This window comes from Melopsittacus undulatus, chromosome 2, assembly GCF_012275295.1.
Source record: "Melopsittacus undulatus isolate bMelUnd1 chromosome 2, bMelUnd1.mat.Z, whole genome shotgun sequence".
Lineage (NCBI taxonomy): Eukaryota > Metazoa > Chordata > Aves > Psittaciformes > Psittaculidae > Melopsittacus > Melopsittacus undulatus.
The window spans coordinates 10765198-10784078 of NC_047528.1; the positions used below are offsets into that span (position 1 = coordinate 10765198).

General features: G+C 45.9%; 1 protein-coding gene across 2 annotated transcripts in view; it reads right to left on the reverse strand.

Moving 5' to 3' along the window:
* Positions 1–397: 397 nt before the first annotated feature.
* Positions 398–18881, reverse strand: part of MTMR2 (myotubularin related protein 2) — a 40627-nt gene continuing 22143 nt past the window's right edge. For both annotated transcript variants that reach the window (XM_034072403.1, XM_034072412.1), the window contains 8 exons: positions 11949–12098; positions 10966–11154; positions 8534–8719; positions 7486–7692; positions 5871–5963; positions 4632–4745; positions 3118–3294; positions 398–2399 (listed from right to left, as the gene is read on the reverse strand). In XM_034072403.1, coding sequence (XP_033928294.1) covers positions 2238–2399; positions 3118–3294; positions 4632–4745; positions 5871–5963; positions 7486–7692; positions 8534–8719; positions 10966–11154; positions 11949–12098 — 1278 coding nt within the window. In that variant the 3' untranslated portion in view covers positions 398–2237. The remainder of the gene's footprint in view (positions 2400–3117; positions 3295–4631; positions 4746–5870; positions 5964–7485; positions 7693–8533; positions 8720–10965; positions 11155–11948; positions 12099–18881) is intronic.

The window sequence follows — 18881 nt, forward strand, 5'->3', positions numbered from 1 at the left end:
AGGCCTGAGAGCATCAAGGCATTGAGTTGATCCCAAATCATCCAAGTGAATTTGGACTTAGTGAGTTACTTACATAGAGAGATGTGGATCCTTTTACAGAGCAGTTGCTGTGCTAATGCCCTTGTGAAATGCAAGAATGATTACTTACTGTGAAAGTATTTTTGTCATACTGAGCACTGTGTCTCTGTTACTACTGGTCTGCATGGAAGAGAAACTTGTCCAAAGCTGAGTTTTGTTTTCCTGGTGCTCTGAATTTCAGGGTTTGCTCATGAGCATTGTGCAGGAGTATCTACAGAAGGGTGAGAGAGAGATCTGGATTTGACAAACTGTATTTTCAGTGCTGTATTATTCGTCCATGTCATTTGGAGAACCACACAGTTGAAACAAACACAGGAACTTTACCCACATATCCATTTTTATTAGTGTTAAGGAATCCAAACAGCCTTCATTAAGAAACAAAATATACACACAGTCAGTTTGCTAATATAGAATAATGTTCTGAACCATCTTATGTAGTGATTGTACATACAAGCAGATCCTGCCCTTTACCCTTACAACAACTCCATGTTCTCCAGGTCTCGTGTGTGTGGATTCTTTGCACCATTGAACAATACCATACATCCCAGGCCACCCTATAACAAGTGCAGTGATCCATACAGCCTGTGATTCCTCCTGTCAGAAGGTGGCTGTGGATTTCTGTGTAAGCACTGAGACACTGATTGCAGTAGAGTAGATGGCAATGGAGACCGAAGGGGAATGACTGTTACTGCTTTTGAAGGAATGTGGCTTTTGAAAGGCTATTTCTTACATGTAAGTTGGTCTGCTCTTGTACTCCCTCAGAAAATACTTCCTGTTGGGGAAGAGAAGCTGAGTGAAGCAGCATGGTAATGGTGAGCACAGTGTGGGATCCTGTCAAGGAGCCATGCAGGAACCCAGACCAAGCAATGCCCCTCAGCCTGGAGATGAGAATCAGGCTGGAGTAAAGATCCTCACACTTGCATAACTCCCTTTGCTGTCAGATATGTCTTCTATAACCTTGTACTCGCCTGTTTGAAAGATCAATGAGGCAGGCATGATTTCACCCACTTGGTGTTTTATCTTCACCTTTACAGTAAACTTCTGTATTAAAAATGAATTTGGACTTAAGTGTAGTCAGGTGCCACTAACTCTTGAAGTACACTATGAGGAAAGAGACCTCAACCTAGGGCTCAGAAACTGGCTGTTTGTTCTGAATAACTTTAAACAGCAGTTGCAATGCAGGCAGAAAGGCTTCTTTGGTTGATGCACAGTTGCTTCCATTAGTTTAGTTAACAAAACACTGAAACACCTTAAGTACGCCACTATGATCCTCCACAGAAGCATTAAAAGCACTAATGAGGTTTACCTAAGAGGAATGAAGTGATTGATCCCAGCAGCTCACACATGCCACTCAGTGTTCCATAACCTTGTGAGGCTGAGGCACTGGAGGACAGAGGAGCTGCAGAAACCCTGGGGGAGTTGTGCTCTGCTCCCCTCTGACAGAGAGGGGCTGAAGCTGCATCCTGCACATCCAGTGTAAACCATAAACAAGACTCTTAAGTTGCAGAGATGGAAGTAAACTTTGTCCTGTCGATTGCTCCTCTACCACTGTCCCCTATCGGTAGAAGCTGCCATTTCTTCAGATAAGGCATCATTTACATGGCTTCCTATGGTCCAGGTCAAAGTGAAGGGAAAAGCAAGAAAGTGATATGTTCCAGTGGCTGTCACTGCTTGTCCCTGTTGGCTAATGTTCTCATGAACACTGCTGTGCAGGAACTAACACTGGAGGGTTCCTCACTTCATGGCTGTTTTCTAGGCTTCAACAGAGTCAGAGCTGATACTTCCTTTTAGCAAAGGGGAGAGTTTCCATACTTGTGAGTGGATGTTTTTCCTCCACTGTACTTTATCCTAGCGCCCAGTCTCTCTTCAAAACCAAGTGATTTCCACATAAGTGAACAAAGACTGAGCTCCAGGTTTCTTTTAGGTGGCAAGTGCAATGACCTTGTATTATCATCTAGCCACTGAGAAGGTTAATTGCAGAGGGGGCCTTGTTTGTTTCTTTTTGCTTAAGCTTCCTCTAGTGCTACAGTACTAATAAATTACCCTGGAGAGAAATAAATAAATAGGTTGGCATCTCCCAGACACCACACTGGAAAGCAAAGGGGCTCAGAAATGCTGCCCCGTGGTCCTGGGAAGGTACTTGGCACAAATAGTCCCTATCATACAACTGTCTGTACAGGAGCGACGCACTGCGCGGGAGAGCCGGCTCTCTCTGAGGATGAGGTGGAACGGTTGGTGATCTCCCTCTGCAGCTCCTCCACTTTCTTCTGCAGCTCAGCCCTCTTGGCAAGAAGCTCCTTGTAGCGATTGTGGACAGGTTCCTGCAACGAAACGTGCAGCTGAGTGAGGATGATCAGAGGCTGGAGCACCTCTGCTGTGGAGGGAAGGTGAGAGAGCTGGGCTTGTTCAGCATGGAGAAGGGAAGGCCCTGGGGGGATCTTAGAGCAGCTCCCAGTGCTTGAAGGGGCCAACAAGAAATCTGGAGAGGGGCTTTTTATAAGGGCACGTAGGGACAGGACAAGGGGAATGGCTTTAAACTGGAAGAGGGGAGATTGAGATTAGATAGGAAGAAAAAGTTCTTCCCTGTGAGGGTGCTGTGGCTGCCCCATCCCTGGCAATGTTCAAGGCCAGGTTGGACACAGGGACTTGGAGCAACCTGCTCTAGTGGAAGGTGTCCCTGCCCATGGCAGGGGGATTGGAAGTAGATGAACTTGGAGGTCCCTTCCAACCCAAACCATGCTGTGATTTCTGTAATTTCCACATATTCTAAATGGGATTTTCGAGCCTGCTGAGTATCTTCAGCTCCTGCAGGTTTCACAAGGCAGCAACCTCCAGCTGAGCATCCGCAACAGGCAGCAGGCAGTGCTGCTGTCTCATTTGCTGGTTCTTCATTTAGGCTTTTGGGTTTAGGTTTAAGCAGCACCACTGTAAGTTTCCACATTAATTCTTGTGCCTCAAAGGTGTTGAATTCCAAACCGACAGCATTAGTACCCATAGAGAGGGAAATAAAAGACCGATCCTGGGAGGAGACACACGTACCTGGGGTTTCATCCTGGGGTTCCAGCGGATGTAGTAGCCGACCCACAGCTCGAGGTGGCGCATGCTGGCCACGGGATACAGGACATGGTTGGAGTAGCTCACGTACAAGGGGTTAGTAAAGTCTTCCAGTTGGCTGTTGATGTAAGACCAGAGCGATACGGTCTTTTTTGGAAGGCTCTGTAAGGGAAGGGGGTGGAGGAGGCTTTATTTCCCCTACAAATCCCAGCATTTACCTACAGAGTTCAACAGCATATATACATCTGCCTGTCATTAATAGAGAGCCCCTTGCCTTTCTGTAGCTTAAATAATAACCCTGCTCTTTTGATGTGGTCACTGTAAGCGAAGCGCACAGAGGCAGGCAGAGGCACACATGCATCCTGGCACGTGAACACGCAGTGGGAATTGCCATCAGCACAGCAATGGGACGCTGGCGTTGAGCTCTCGCTGCTTTAGTTAAACTTCACTCTTTAAAGTGCTCCTGGGGGACTTGCTCCAGTATTTAATTGCAAAGAAATAAAGAAAACATTTGACTTAGGCCCTGATCTAGTGGAATAATTAGGCCTGTGAATAGTCCCGGTGAAACCAGTGTGGAAGTGCTTTCTAGATTAAGTACTTCACTAGGCTGAGGCCTTAAAACCCAAACCTACACAGCACGGGGCTGTTCTTGTCTGGAAATGACAATTATGCCAGCACTGTGAACTCTAGAGGAAACACGGACCCTGATTTCACCGCAGTACAATGCTATCACTACAGTACAACAGGGTATTTTTTAAACTGTTTTTTCCTTTTTAACTGATACAACCACATCAGGTCCAGGCAGCACTGTCCTCAGTGCACCTCTGCAATGGTAGGCTCTAACCTTCTGGTGACAAAATCCTTCCATCTTCAGGTCACTACTTTTCCTCCTGGTTTCAGGCTGGGTCTGAATGTGCCCATCTATATGGTCCTCCCTTGGCAAACAAACCTGGACCAGACTGCAGGGCAGAGCTGGCTTGTGGCAGGACCTAGGGGCACGTCCCTCCCAGTACTGGCAGCTCTGTCCTCTTGGAGAAACTCAAGCACAGCAAGAACCAGTTACCTGCTGTAACCTGTGTGTGCAGAATGACAACGCACACGTGGTAGTTAACAGCAACCTAAAGGCACTACTTCAAGGAAAAGGGAGGACAGAAAGGTACCAGTCTGCACAGGGGAGGTTACATTAAACTGAGCTTCAAAGAAAAACTGCATTTCCAACTGCCTAGGAGCTATTCAGCCAGCAGTGAGTAGCTGAAAGCCATGCTGAAAGCAGCAGGACTGTCCAGAGGGAAATGGTAATGCTCTGAAATGTGAAGCCTCCAACAGCAGTTTGTGCAGAGGAAAATACCCCATGTCCCAGCTATTAAGAAGAGAGCTCAGCATTACCCAGACCTGCAGCTACTGCTGTCTTTGAGCACTGAAACAACTTCTCTAGCATCATCTGGCCTGCTAAAGCAATCACAGTACCAGGCCTTCACCTTGGCAAGAAGCTGTCTTACCTCCTTCACTCTCTGCTGCTCACTGCTGCACAGGAAGGTCCCAAACAAGCAGCTGTACAGGTGGTCCAGGATGGTTATCAGGAAGTACTCATTGAACTCAAATGCTGTAGGAAACTACAGAGAGAACCAGAAAGTTAGGCTGGGATTTTAGAGAAGGAATTGTAAATCGGCTTTCTCCCACTTCGTGGTAAGGAGCTGTCCTCTCTTTTTCATTCCTAAAACAGGATTTGTCCCTGTTCCCTGCCTGGCTGCACAGTCAGGATCATATTTGCTCCTCCCAGAAGCAAGAGTTTCTCTCTTGGAAAGCTGTTCTACACGTGCAGAGAGGAATTTTGAGCAGAAGCCAGAGGTCTGAAGGGTTTGACCGTTGTGTTTATACACACTCAGGGCTGCTTCAAGCCGAAGCCTGCTCTGCTATGCCTGCCCCTCATGACAGCCCATGCAGTGACACTGGGAGCAAAAGGCTGAAGCACATGTGAAATAATGCATAAAAAAGAACTGGATATTGCCCAGAGCCAAATGGAAATCACCTGTATGTGTAACACAGCCCTTCCCAAAGGGAACAGCAGGGAGGCATCCTGCAACGGGGGTCAATGGTAGGAGCAGGTGTATGGGTGGGAGCTGTGTTTGCTAATGGTGCTCCATGCAGACACAACCAGACCAAAGACAGGCAGAACTGAAGCTCCACAAAGTGTCCATAAGAACACGTGCAGTGAAACACAAAAACATGCTGGGGCAATGAGGAAAACAGGAGGCCTCACAAACCCCCCTGCTCTGCCCAGGCTGCCCCAGTCAACATCCTGACCTCACAGCTGCAGGACAGGATGCCTGCTTGCAGGAGCAACCCAAGCAGAACACAATGGCTCTTAAAATCACGGAATGGTTTGGGTTGGAAGGGACCTTAAAGCTCATCCAGTTCCATCTCCCTGCCACAGACAGGGACACCTTCCACTAGAGCAGCTTGCTCCAAGCCCCGTCCAACCTGGCCTTGAATACTGGCAGGGATGGGGCAGCCACAGCTTCTCTGGGCAGCCTTCTTTTCACAAGCTCACATTTATTACAGCAGCATGCAGGTAAGCAGCACCCACAAAGCAACAAATCTGATTCAAGCTGACATTGTGGCCTGCCTGTGACCTCCTGCATTCACTCTCTCCCCTAAACATACTCCATGCAAGTCAGCTTGTTAACTGCTCCTGCAGCCAGACACAGCTCTGCAGACGTGTGCCACCCAGAACCTACCTGTCTCGTCATCTGCCAGACACAGTCGATGAACTGGAGGAAGACAGGAGAGCGATCTGCATCCGCATGATTCTTGTCTCCATGGCCAACTCTCTGAAACAGAGCAGAACAGAGAACTGAGTCGCACAGGGAAACTACTGGGGTCTCCTCTCAGCCACCCACACCTTTACCAACAGCTCTAGCAAGGTTCAAATGAATCTTGGGTTTCCTTTGTCCCTTTTGTGAAGGACAGCTACTCCCTCCGTCTTTGAAGTGAAATGTCTTTACGGGGGTATTTCCGTGCTAAATGAAAACAGAAGTTGTTTGACCAGCGGCTCCAGATGCTGTGCTGGCACCGGTTCCAGTCAAGAGCTACAGTTCAGAAGGGGAAAAAAAATGGGAATACTTCTTGCTTCAGCTGCAGCTGTCGCCCTGGCTACTGCAGTAGTACAGTGTGCTCCATGTGAGCAGTACCTACAGGCACGGCATGCCGCGGGAACCGTCACACAACACCTCGCAGCTTCCAAGTGCTGTACAAACACTGACCCAACCCATCTCCTGCCACCTCAGCAGAGGCAGTGATGAAAGTATCCCCAGAAGGAGGCCTCCGGCCCTCACCGTGCTGTGTGGCCAACACAGGATTCCTCACAACTACACAGTACATGAGGGGCTGTGTATTACCCAGGAACCCTGAGTACTGTGCAAAGAACACGTAAGTAACAGAGATCCCTACTTCTGTAATACCGCTGTCCCCTCACCAAAGGAAATCACTGTCATTGTCTTCCTTATATAGACAGGGAGGCTAAAATACTCATCATTCAAACACCAGGTAACAGCTTTGCTGCAGCAAAACTTCGTGTCTCAGTTTCCCCACCTTCCTCAGCATCTGACTATGCAACCCACCATTGCATGCACTGTAAACAGACCTTGCTCTATCCATTGCCAATATTAACAGGCACAAGACAACAGCTACCAGCAAAACACAACAGGAACAAAGACTGAAAGGATTCTACTGAAAGGAATCTCTCAATTCCCATCAGTGCAAACTGTAACAAACTGCTGTATCATACATACCCACAAAGCTGCTCTCTGCCAGTTCTAGAGGCACAACCATGAGCTACTCTTGGTCCAGTCTCAAGCTGCTGATCTTTTACCTAAACCATTAAAAGCCTCTTCAAAAATAAAATGTACCTGAAGAGAATATGAGGTCAAGGCCACAACCAAATTCCTCACTCTGCTCAATACCAAGGCATTTGTTAGGTGACAGTGTCCAAGCAGTCTCAGAAAATGGACTGAACTGGAAAGAGAGGTAAAAAATACCTCAGTGGTCTCTGCCAACTCCCCGCAGAAACACAGAACCCAAAGCACACTGTTTAAGGTTAAGCACGGGAATGCATGTCAGTGAGGCACCTGAGAGATTTAATACTATCTGTCCCTCTATCTAACCAATACTGTGTCCAGGGAGGTTGAGAGATCACTGGACTTATAGGCAGAAAACAGCAGCAACAGCAACATTCACCTTTTTTCCTGTGAGTTCAGCTGGGGGGCTTCCTACAGGAAAGGCCTAACTCCTCTGAAAGCCTTCAAGGTGGACAATAACTTTCTGTCCAGTGCCTTCCCAGGGCTGGGCACTCACCAGCTGAAATCTGTGGCCGAAGCTCAGCCACTCCTTCTCCACCAGCACTTCAAAGCCCCTGATAGTCCGGTAGTAGCCGTCTAACATGAGCAGAGACAGGGAGGTGAGCTGGGCGGTCCGGTCCCAGCCATCACTGCAGTGCACAACCACAGATGTCTTCCCTGACTCCACCTTGTCAGCGATGCGAAGGGCTCCGGCAAGAATGAGCTAGGGCAAGGGGGAAAATGAAGTTACGAAACCTCTTTGGAACAGAGACTGCAAATGAAAAATGGCCAGTGACAACACAGGGCAAACCAAGGGCTCTGCCTGCCTCAAGGGGAATGGTAAATCAGTTCCAACTACAACAGCAAACTGGTGAACACATCTGCTGTTCCAGCCAGATGACAACACATCTAAGCTGTGGTGTAGGCACAGCTCTAGAAGAGCTTTTGCATTAAGCTCTGACCTTGAAGAGGTCAGAATTTAAAAGCAGGAGCAGTCTGTGTCTGACACAAACACAAAAGGCCATCGCCTTGAAACTGCCCAGAAGCAGATCTGCCCCTTGTCTGCATTAGCAGGTTCACAATGTAAGCTGGACACTGATAGGAGAGAGAGCTTTGAATTTGAAAACCAACACCCAGAGAAGCTGAAGAATTTTGCCCCACTCATTCTGACTCTGCTTAGACTCCTGAAAAGCTGATGGGTCACAAACTCCCAGCACTTACTGGTCTGGACCATCAGTAACACCAGGATGTCAAGGATCCTCCAGTCAAGAGCTTGGAAACTCTGGGACTCCTGTGCCTGAACCAGGGCTTTCACTGTTACGCATTACCAAGAACACACTTCACTTCCAAAACACCAACTCTCCGTATTTCAACCCCCACACCCATCCCTCTTCCCATCTCTTCCAAGATTCCACATTCCATGAAATCATGGTTTTAGTTGTTTATAAACTGAAAACAAATTTTAAGTCTTCAAATTGCTGGAGCTGGCTCTGGATAACCTTTCCCAGTGAACAGACTGGTACTTGCAGATACTGAGCCACATCAGGGGATGCAGAGATGCGTACCTTGATATGCTCTAGCCAGTGAGTTGACTCTAAATTAGACAGCCAGTGAGTCTCCTCGATATTGGGATACACAATTTCCTTCAGTTTTCTCAGTGACTCTCTCATAACATGGATATTGTGGATGTCCAGGAACACTAACTCTGCATTCTGATAGGCATCCTCGCTCTCATAGCCCCCTCCTTTAGCCTGCAGAACAAAATCCACATACAAATCACTAAGCAAATCCATATTTTATACTTTATCCCCATCGTTTGCCCTGAGCAAACATCAGCTCACAAAATACCACAGTGATTGTGCTTCTAAAGCAGGCAGAAAACACTGGATTTATCTTACAAATGAGAACAAACATGTACAGGCACACACTTTGTGTCTCTCTCCTGCAATAGTTAATGAATGCTATAATTTTTACCAAAGAATATCACATTACAAGCTTTCTTCTTCTCTGTAATTATCATTTATCCCCATTCAAGCTGCTAGCTCACTAGAGTCGCTGTTCTGTCATTTACAGATTTACCATACTGCTCCAGGAGTATGTCCCCCACACTAATTGCCTTTCCTAAGCAGAGGGAAAGACAGTTTCAAAATAAGGAAAAACACCAGCTTTAGTGCAACAAAGCAGTTCTGCCATTAAAACAGGGACTAGAGTGATGGCATGAGACAAGCATTTTAAAAAGGGTTGAAAGGATCCTGGAGACAAGCGACCTCACAGCCTCACCTCTGTGCTTGGGAAGATCATGGAGCTGATCCTCCTAAGAGCTATTCTAATGCACATGGAGGACAGGGAGGTGATTTGAGACAGCCAGCATGGCTTCACCATGGGCACATCCTGCCTGACCAACTTAGAGGATTTCTATGATGAAGTGACTGCATCAGTGGACAGTGGAAGAGCTACGGATGTTGGACTTCTCTAAGGTCTTTAACATGGTCCCCCAAAACATTCTTCTCTCTGTATTGGAAAGATACAGATTTGATGGATGGACTGTCTGGTGAATGAGGAATTGGTTGGATGGTCACACACAGAGGACAGTGGCCACAAGCTCAGTGTCCAGATGAAGACTGGTGACAAGTGGCGTCCCTCAGGAGACACCATGACCAGTACTGTTTAATAACTTCATCAATGACACAGACAGTAGGACCAAGTGCACCCTCAAACAAGTCTGGAGATGAACCAAGCTGAGAGGAGCAGCTGACAGGCCGGAGGGAAGGGATGCCATCCAAAGGGACATGGACAAGCTTGAGAAGTGGACCCATGAGGCTCAAAAAGGCCAAGTGCAAGATCCTGCTGGGGCAGTATGCCAGTACCAATATTGGCTGGGAGGCATTGAGAGCAGCCCTGTCAAGAAGGACTTGGGGCTACTGGTGGCTGAAAAGCTGGATGTAACCCAGCAGTGTGTGCTTACAGCCCAGAAAGCCAACTGTATCTAGGGATGCATTAAAAGGAGCGTGACCAACAGATCAAGGGAGGTGATTCTCCCCCTCTGCTCCACTCTCATGAGACCCCACATGGAATACTGTGTCCACCTCAGGCATCCTCTGCACAGGAAAGACATGGACCTGTTGGAGCAGGTCCAGAGCACCTCTGGAAACAGTTATTGAGCCTCGAGAAGAGAAGGCTCCAGGGAGACCTTATTGTGGCCTTCCAGTACTTAAAGGGGGCTTGTAAGAAAGATGGGGGCACACATTTTAGCAGGGCCTGTAGGGACAGGATAATGGGTAATGGCTTTAAACTAAAAGAGAGAAGACATTTTTTACAGTGAGGGTGGTAAACCCTGGACCAGGTTTCCCAGAGAAGTGGTAGAAGACTCATCCCAGGAGACATTCCAGGCCAGGTTGGATGTGGTTCTGGGCAACCTGATCTAGCTGAAGATGTCCCTGTTCACTGCAGGGGTGTTAGACTAGATGGCCTTTGAAGATCCATTCCAACCCAAACTATTCTATGATTCTTTAACAGCAGGAAGAACTCAGCAACATCCCTACACTTTAAAGATCCACAGATTCAAAATATAAGATTTTGAAAGTATGTTTCAAAGATCATGACACCTGATTCTCAGAAGTGCTGAGCAGCCCCTGCTCCCATCAGGGTTAACAGGGACAGACTTCTGGTGCTGTTAGAGGATGCAGTCTTTCAACCACATGAAGTGAAAAATAGTGATAGGCAAGATCCAGGGTTCTGCAGTTTGACCTCGGAACTACTTTGACTTTTCCCCTTCCAATCTAATCTCATTTCCTGTTGTAGATTAATCCCAAGTGGGCCTTTAGTGGCCACACAGAGATCTTACAGATACCAGTAAAGGTGTAAAAGTCAGATCACTACATAAGATTCTTTTTACAGGGGAAAACCCTTTGTGATCCTCAGCAATCATTTGAAATGGTGGTGGAAAATGTGCTCTAAATTATTGCATCCCTGCTTTAGACAGGAAAAAGCAGCTGACCTTATTGGCTACAGCATTCACACTGGGCCTTGCATCAAATATGAAGATTTTGTGGGACTGAGCATTAGAATCCATGATGGCTTGAAGGTACTTTTCATCTTCCTTGCTTCGCTTGCCACTCACTCCCACCATTGGCTGGCTACAGCGAGTGATCGTTGCTTGACTTTCTGGGTGAATCCATGACAATACCTTTGAAAACAAATGAGAAAGAAATGAAGGAAAAATGGCATTCATTAAACCAGTGAAGTGTTTTACCCGTAATAGCTTTGCTCTCCAATCCTGCCATGTATTAGCTGCTTCCAGGAGGCAGAATTCTATTAAAGAACACTTGTGTCCTTACTCATTCATTGTAGTGGCATTCACAAAATTTGAACAAACAAGAGGTGACTGAATAAGTTTAAGCTTCACTTTTAAATATGATGCAGACTGTTGTCTTGCTTGAGTCACAAACACACTTCCTCACTCTGCAGTCACTGGGCTATGTCTTGCTTTAAGTTACACCATGTAAAGTTAAGCACTAGGGGAACAGATTTAATTTTCTATAGACTTGAGAAGTAAACCAGTGTATTTTCAGTTACCAGTGAAATGATCATCATAACAATGTGTTTTGTCTTAATTTCATTTAATAAGCATTTTCATCAAAATCATCATTAAGTATTCCTCTATCCTGAAAGTCAGAGTCAGCCAGACAATTGTAAACAGCTAAACAGGGCTGCTTTGTGTTTCCCAGGAACTGAACTGAGATTCAGTCTGGGTTGTGCTAAGTTATCTTATCTTCTCATTTTGGTTTAGTCTACATCTCTTTCACAACAGTAGTTCCAGCAGATTATGTTGCTAACTCCTCAAACACGTTGCTTTCACTTTTATTATCCATTGACCATTTATTTGTTCCCTGGAATCCACTCAGCCTGATCTTGGTATTATTTATGGCCCAAAGGTATGTAACAAAGCCACATAAAAGTGGTTTCTTTTGTCCCACTCACTGGTATGCGTCCTCTGGATCTGAAGGATGCTACTCTCTTTAATTCTTCATCAGGAATGTTTACAGGCACAGCTAGAATGGCAGGGTATGTATCACACAGCTCATAGCGCTCATTAATCTTGGTCAACCTCCAGCTTTCATTGGGAATTCCCTAAGGAGGAAACAACAGCAGGTTAGCCAATGAGTTGCTGTAAGACCTCACTCAGAACTGTCAAATCCTCAGACCTGAAGTTCAAGGCAACTTGAAGGACATTTAGGACTGGAACCTGGGTCTGCATTATCTTGGTGACTTGCATTTCATGCCTCTTCTCAGAGAGGTACATGTTTTACTCAGATCACTGAAGAACAGGAAAACAAGAAGACTGCAGATAGGCTCACCTACAGCACCTACAGCAAAGAACTGTGAAGGCTACAGATGTGGCAACACACATCATCCTTCTGAGAGCATCCTTAACATATCTCCTACTCTCATCATGGTGCTTACAGGAGATCCAGGAGCAAGACAGAATGGGTGACCAACACTCCTCACTTAGCTCAAACATGGTAAATGGAAACTGGGGATGCAAAAGGGAGTTATGAGACAGGATGGAGGCAAAGACAGAAAGGAAAACAGGCAGTAAAACACCCCACAACTAAATCAATCTGTTTTGGCCTTGTTCAGTGTTTCTGGCACAGCTGTGCAATCCCCTCAAAACACCATCAATCTAGCAATGGTGTGTCCTGGCTGTGTGACTGTACGTGATCTGGACAGCGATGTGCGACTCTATGTTCCTCTCAGACCAAGCTCCTGTTGTACTAGTTTGACTCTGGCTGGGAGAGCGGGGAATCCACACACATCATTGAGCACAGCGTGCCCTGATGAGGAAGCAGCTCAATAGCTTCCCAGCTGGTAAGCTCCAGGTAACACCTGCAGCACAATGGGGATGATCCTGACAAGCTGCGGACTTAGTTTGGCTGACGCTGGGAGTTAACAGATCAAATCAGTGTGGCTGCTACTGTGTGCCTGCAAGGGGAGATTTAAACAGACACTTGCTGCAGCAGGGGTGAGCACTGATACAAAGCATCTCTATGGCAAAGACAGATCTGCAGTGAACAAGGTGAGACTGCTAAACACAGAGTCTGTTTTAGAGGAACATCAGCTCTTAAAACAACACATGCTCCTGTTCTGATTAAGAGCACTTCATTTTCAGGAGGGTGGTGGGGCACTGACTGCCACTGTTGCAGCTCCAACAGGAAATAAATGACAAATGTAGTTCAGGTCAGACGAGCTGTGGTTTAATTATGGTTGAACCCACACAGGCTGCAGCTGGGTCCCTGTCAGAGCAGCAAGCCACGCTGTCAAAACAGGTCATGGTTAGAAATGGGAGGAGAGGACAGACCTTCTGTCTGACACCAGGCACACACCCTGCTTGTGAGCCACCCTGGTCCTGGGGCCCTCCCTGGGAAGGGAATGTTACTACAAGGAAATCAACAGAGCTGCCAGAATCATGAATACTCCAAAACCCTATTTGTGCCTGAAGCAAAAGAACTGGCAGAAACAGGCATCAAATATTGTGTATACATAGTCCAAGCTTACTGACAAATAAAACATGCTCAGAGGTGCACAGCCACCATAGTATCTCCTGGCCCACCAGCTTTGCTGTCCAGAAGGGAATAGCAAAACTCTTAGTCTTAGCTGTCCATCAACTGTGATCAAACTGGTTACTATCCAGAAGCGAACTAATGGCAAATGACTAAATTGTTCTCAGTCCTGTCCTAGTAAAAGTACACGGCTATACTGCAACAGATCCATCAGCAGTGCTTGGAGATTTCACCTCCCCCAAATCTGAATTCAAACTGCTGTCAGCACATTCTTGGCAAGGAAAATGGGAGCTGACAAGCAGTTACATGGAAGTAAAGCTCCTTTTCATTCTACCTTGTAACTCTGTCAGTGCTTACAGAGATCAAGCAGTCACTGGCACTGCAAAGCATCCTCGCTGTGCTGGACAGAATGGCTTCAGTATACAGTGCTTGGTCCAGAACCAGCAATAAGTCCTTCAGGTGCCACTCTGACAACTTGAATTAAATCTTTCCCCTGCAATAAGAAAATCCATGACAAGCCCTGTGTCCTGGTTTAAACCAAGACACCCCAAAGAAAGAAAATATGCTGTGTCAACATTCACATTTCCTTTGAATGTTTGCTTTCTGCTGGCACTGGAGCCTCAAATCACAGCACCACCCAAAGAGGGCTTTGGATTCTGATCATGACTCTCTAAGGACTCGAAGCAAACAGAAATAAGCCAAGTGGGCCGGAAGAGAAGCTGAATTTGCATCTTCCCAGAACATTTGCCACGATGCAGTGTAGGTTCTGCATTTATTCATACCCCTTCAGATTTGTGCTTTCTCCAGCTGGAATCAATAGAAAAAGCTAAACATGATATAAAGCACACTGGTATTTCCTCATACAAGATGCATTTCACTGCTTCCAGATAAGTTGTAAGCACCTGAAAGTCTAACAGCAACCCAACCCAAACTGTTGGTGATGTAAGTCATGCTGTCATGTTGGATGCTGTCCAGGAAACTAAGGACCAGGTTAGGAAAGCTAAGGCCCAGTTAGAACTCTAAGTGAAGAAGGCTCTGCAGGCTCACAACTGGCTCTGGGAGCTGCCTGCCCAGCACCTGCAGCAGGAATCCAGGATTGCCTCACTAGCTGCAGGTCCTGATTGTCCTGAACCTTCTAGGGAATGTGCCTGCTGGATGTCCACATCAGTGACCAGAGCCTGGTGCACAAGGTCTGGTTCTCCAGGTGAATTAGTGCTGCTACTAGACTCTGATGTCAAGAGAATTCACGTGGTTGGTTGCTGCCAGAGGGCAAAGTGAGGAAGGCAATGTGGCCATGTCTATAAATCAAATATGCCCATGACCATTCTCACTTGAGACTACATCTCACATCCACACTATTAAACTCGTTTATTCTCCAAACACGGCAGTTTGTTCAAACTGCCTACTGGTGATTCCTCGGCCTCTGAACTGTGCCCATGTTTGGGAACAGGTGAGCTGGGCTTGCAGTGCCCCCTCTTCTCTGCTCCACCAGGACCTCTTCAGGTCCCAGCTCTGCTATGGCCCAGCTGCACAATCACAAGCTGAGTCTGCCCAGGACACTGCAAAGCCACAAGAAGGAGCTGTGTGCAAATCCATAGGAAGACAAGAAATGTGTAACTGCAGATAGAGAAAGAGGATTGCTCAGATGGGGATTGCTGAGCTCGAGGTTACAAGAAAGAAAACAACATCATGAAATGTTTGTGTTAGCCAGTGAGTAACTGCTTCATTCAATCTGCACATGTTTTGCTGGAAGAATATCTCTGTGCATGACTAAAGATGCTCACACACACTCAAGTGAGGGATGGTAATAGTCTGGATGAAGCTATGCCTGAAACTTGTGATGAAGGTGCCCCAGTGCTTGGGAACGCTCCTTACAACTATCATCTAACCACAGATATGCAGCCTTTGTGTCACCTCCACATGCAAACCAGACTTGATTTCCCTCTGGAAGGTCTTTCATGCCCTACTTTAGTGTCTTGTGCTCAGTTATCACTTGACCTACACATGCTGTAGAAGATGGAGTTTCTTCATTTGCAGGGAAAAACTGTTTGAAGACACACCAGCATGACACTGAAACCACCACCTTGCAAAGCCCATGTTCAAGCTTAAGCACATGAGGCTCTTTCACTGACAGGAAAAAAGCCAATATCCTTGCTGAAATTACACACAATCAAATCTCTGGGATCCAGTAGATCAGTTCTGAGCTTAGCCACATCCTGAGCCGCAGCGTGCAAGACAGGCAGGGTCCTGAGTCACACACCAGTGCTTCTCCAAGCTGGTTTGAGCCATGAGATGCCAAGAAGCCGAGCACATTAGCTCAGGCACATTCCTGCACCAACACAGGATACAGCTGCCAGAGCCAAGCTGGTCCCTCTGCCATGTACTCGGCCCAAGTTGTGTCCGCTTAGCACAAGAGAGCTGCAAGCTGTTTTGCAGTAGAGACAGAATGAGCATAAGCAGGACCCCAGTTAAACCATGGAACATTTAACAGCTAGTTGTCATTTTACTCCCCCAGGTTACACCAAACAATCCTCTGTAGGATACTGTTCTCATGCTCTACCTTTCCACGCTTGCATACTAATGCTGGGCACTTCTTTTAACCTCAAAACAGGTCAGCTCCTTTTCTGAATTATTAATTTCTATATGTTCCCTCTGAAAGCAGCAACCCCAGCCCTACACTGAGGCTCCCTGGTACATAGAACCAGAGCACAGGATTAGACGAGCATGACTTCTGTAAGGAAACATCACACATTTCCTGCTTCACAACCCCTTGTATAATATTTTCCAAATGCTCCCCACCTTGTTAAGGAAAATGAAAGCTTTAAGTTACTCCAAAGGCATCTCAAGGCCTTTTGGTTTCAACTGAGCCTTATTCACTTTGCAGTTCTGTTTTATACTCTGCCAGCCCACGTGTAATAAAAATCAGGGAGCAATTTCAGTTTTAAATTTCATTTGCCACATGCGATTCCAGTTACCGAATAAATCCCAAACCTCTCTGAGTTCCTTTTGTTCTCCACAGGTTGTTTATTACTCCCCATGGTTTTATACAATCACAGAGTTTTAATAAGTTACATATTTCCACCTTCCCAAGAATGCCAACAGAGAAGTCAGGGGTTTACTGAGTATCCTTCCTAATTGCCACAATCTGCCATCTCAACACACGTCCATCTGAAAACAGAAATTATAATAAATAATAGAATCATAAAACAGTTAGGGTTGGAAAGGACCTTAAGATCATCTAGTTCCAACCCCCCTGCCATGAATCATGCCATGCACAAACTTGCCATATCTATGACTGCAGACATAGAGCTTACCATGGATCCTCCCTGAATGTCCTCTCTGGATGCTTGGTAGCATGCATGGCTTCTGCTTTTGCTCCGCTCCCCTCTCTGTTCCTGCTCCCACAGGGAAACAACCAACCCAGCCTAGGATACACCAATGCCTGGCCATACTGCTGGGCTGTTTATGCCCTAGGCCAGCTCTTCTCTAATGGCTTTTAAACCAATTCCAAAAGGTCCTGCAGATAGTACATATGTCTTGCTTCTCTATTTCTGGTCACAATTCATACAGTCAGAGACAAGTAATCCCTTTATCTGATCTGATGATGCCAGTGGTGCTTCACTCTTAACAAATCCCTGCTGCCATTTCAGGACATAATCCTGATTTACTTTAGTATTTGTTATTGCTTTAACAGAACCTGGCTGGATTAAGAAGAAAGGCTAAGACATTCACAGAGATAAGTTGAACATCCATAGTTATAAATGCTGAAATTAAACAAACAGCCTGAAATACCTACAAGTTTTGGAGAGGACATAAAGCTTCATGCTGCAGGACCTAAATCAATCTAACAAAAAGGATGAAATTCTCTTCCTGGCCAGCTCACAACATAAACATCTACTGCAGTATGGTCTGCCTCTTCCTCAGCAGCTGGTGTTGGTCACTTTGGAGATAAGCTACTGGAACAGATGGATTGTGTGATCTGGAATGGTAATGGCTGTGGCCCATCATGGGTATAATTCAGATAGGCCATGGCTGAAAATTCCAGGTTTGGATTCATTTTTGCAGTTACCAATGCAAGCAAATGAGGGGGGCTTCAGCAGATGGACATTAGTTTGGTTTCTTGACATAAGGGCAGTAAGGCAGTTTTTCCTGTCCACCCAGAAACGATACAGAAGCAGGCAGTAACAAAAGGACACACTGCAGCAGTGTCTCCACTGAAACATGCTTCACACACAACAGGGCTACCTTGAGTCTCAGTTTTCTTTACAAAAAGGCCATGAAGAGCTGCAAATCACATGCATGGAAATTTATGTATCTTTTCACCACACAACCAAACTCCTGCCAACTTTAAGGTACAGCAAATCCCAGTATAAAAACTAATATGGACAGAGAAGCTTGTGTTCTAAAAACAGACATACCAAGATTAAGAAATTGGACTAATTTACCTCCAAATTCTCAAGGGTCACCTTTCCTTCTTTCCAAGTATTGTAAGAACATCTTTTGTACACAGTCTGTTTTAACTGAAGCTTGGCTGAGTGAATGCTGGGCTTTTTAATGAAGATTATTTTGATAGCACGGGTATTCTTTAGTCTTTACTCCAAAGTTACCAGCCCTATACACAAGTACCTTGCCCATACAGCTTGGGCTGCAGATCATTCTTTGTAAACAGATCTTTCCTTTAAAGAAACTACTAAGAAAGAGGTGAATTATAAACAGAGCAGCAATTGCTGCATTATCTGGTCTTATTAGTCAAAGTTGACCTTAGATACAACGTGTGTCACTGATTACAAATGATCAGAGTTTGTCTCTACTAGGATTTTAGGTTGTGGTATCTCACTGCAAAACACACACTTTGCATCCAATACATCTCACTTTCAATTAGAAGCCTAGAACCAGGGATTTATCTTAGGCAGCTATTTCAGGAGGGAACAAATCACCCCCAACAGTGAAGCACTCTCTCCCCATCTGTTAATGACAGGCCTAGATAACCAATTTAGAAGGCATGCCCAGCTTTTAGAAGACTAGAGCTATTTAAATAAATCCTTTCCTTTGGTTTTGGATGCCAGGAAACAGATGAAAAACTAGGCTAGGACAAAGGTCTGGTTTTCTTCTGCTTGTGGGAAAGGCCCAAATAAATCTTTAAATTACGAGGCTTAAATTTTCTTCCTTTTACAAAGGAAAATTGATTTTATCCTGGTAGATCTGGATGAGATAAAAGTTTATTTGTCCAGGGCAAATCGTGCTGTTTCTGTCACTTGAGAATTTTACAACAAGAGTGATTTCACTATAAACAACAAAATTCTCCCATCTTTTCCACCAGGGAGGCAGGATTCCTAACTGACAGCCTGCCACT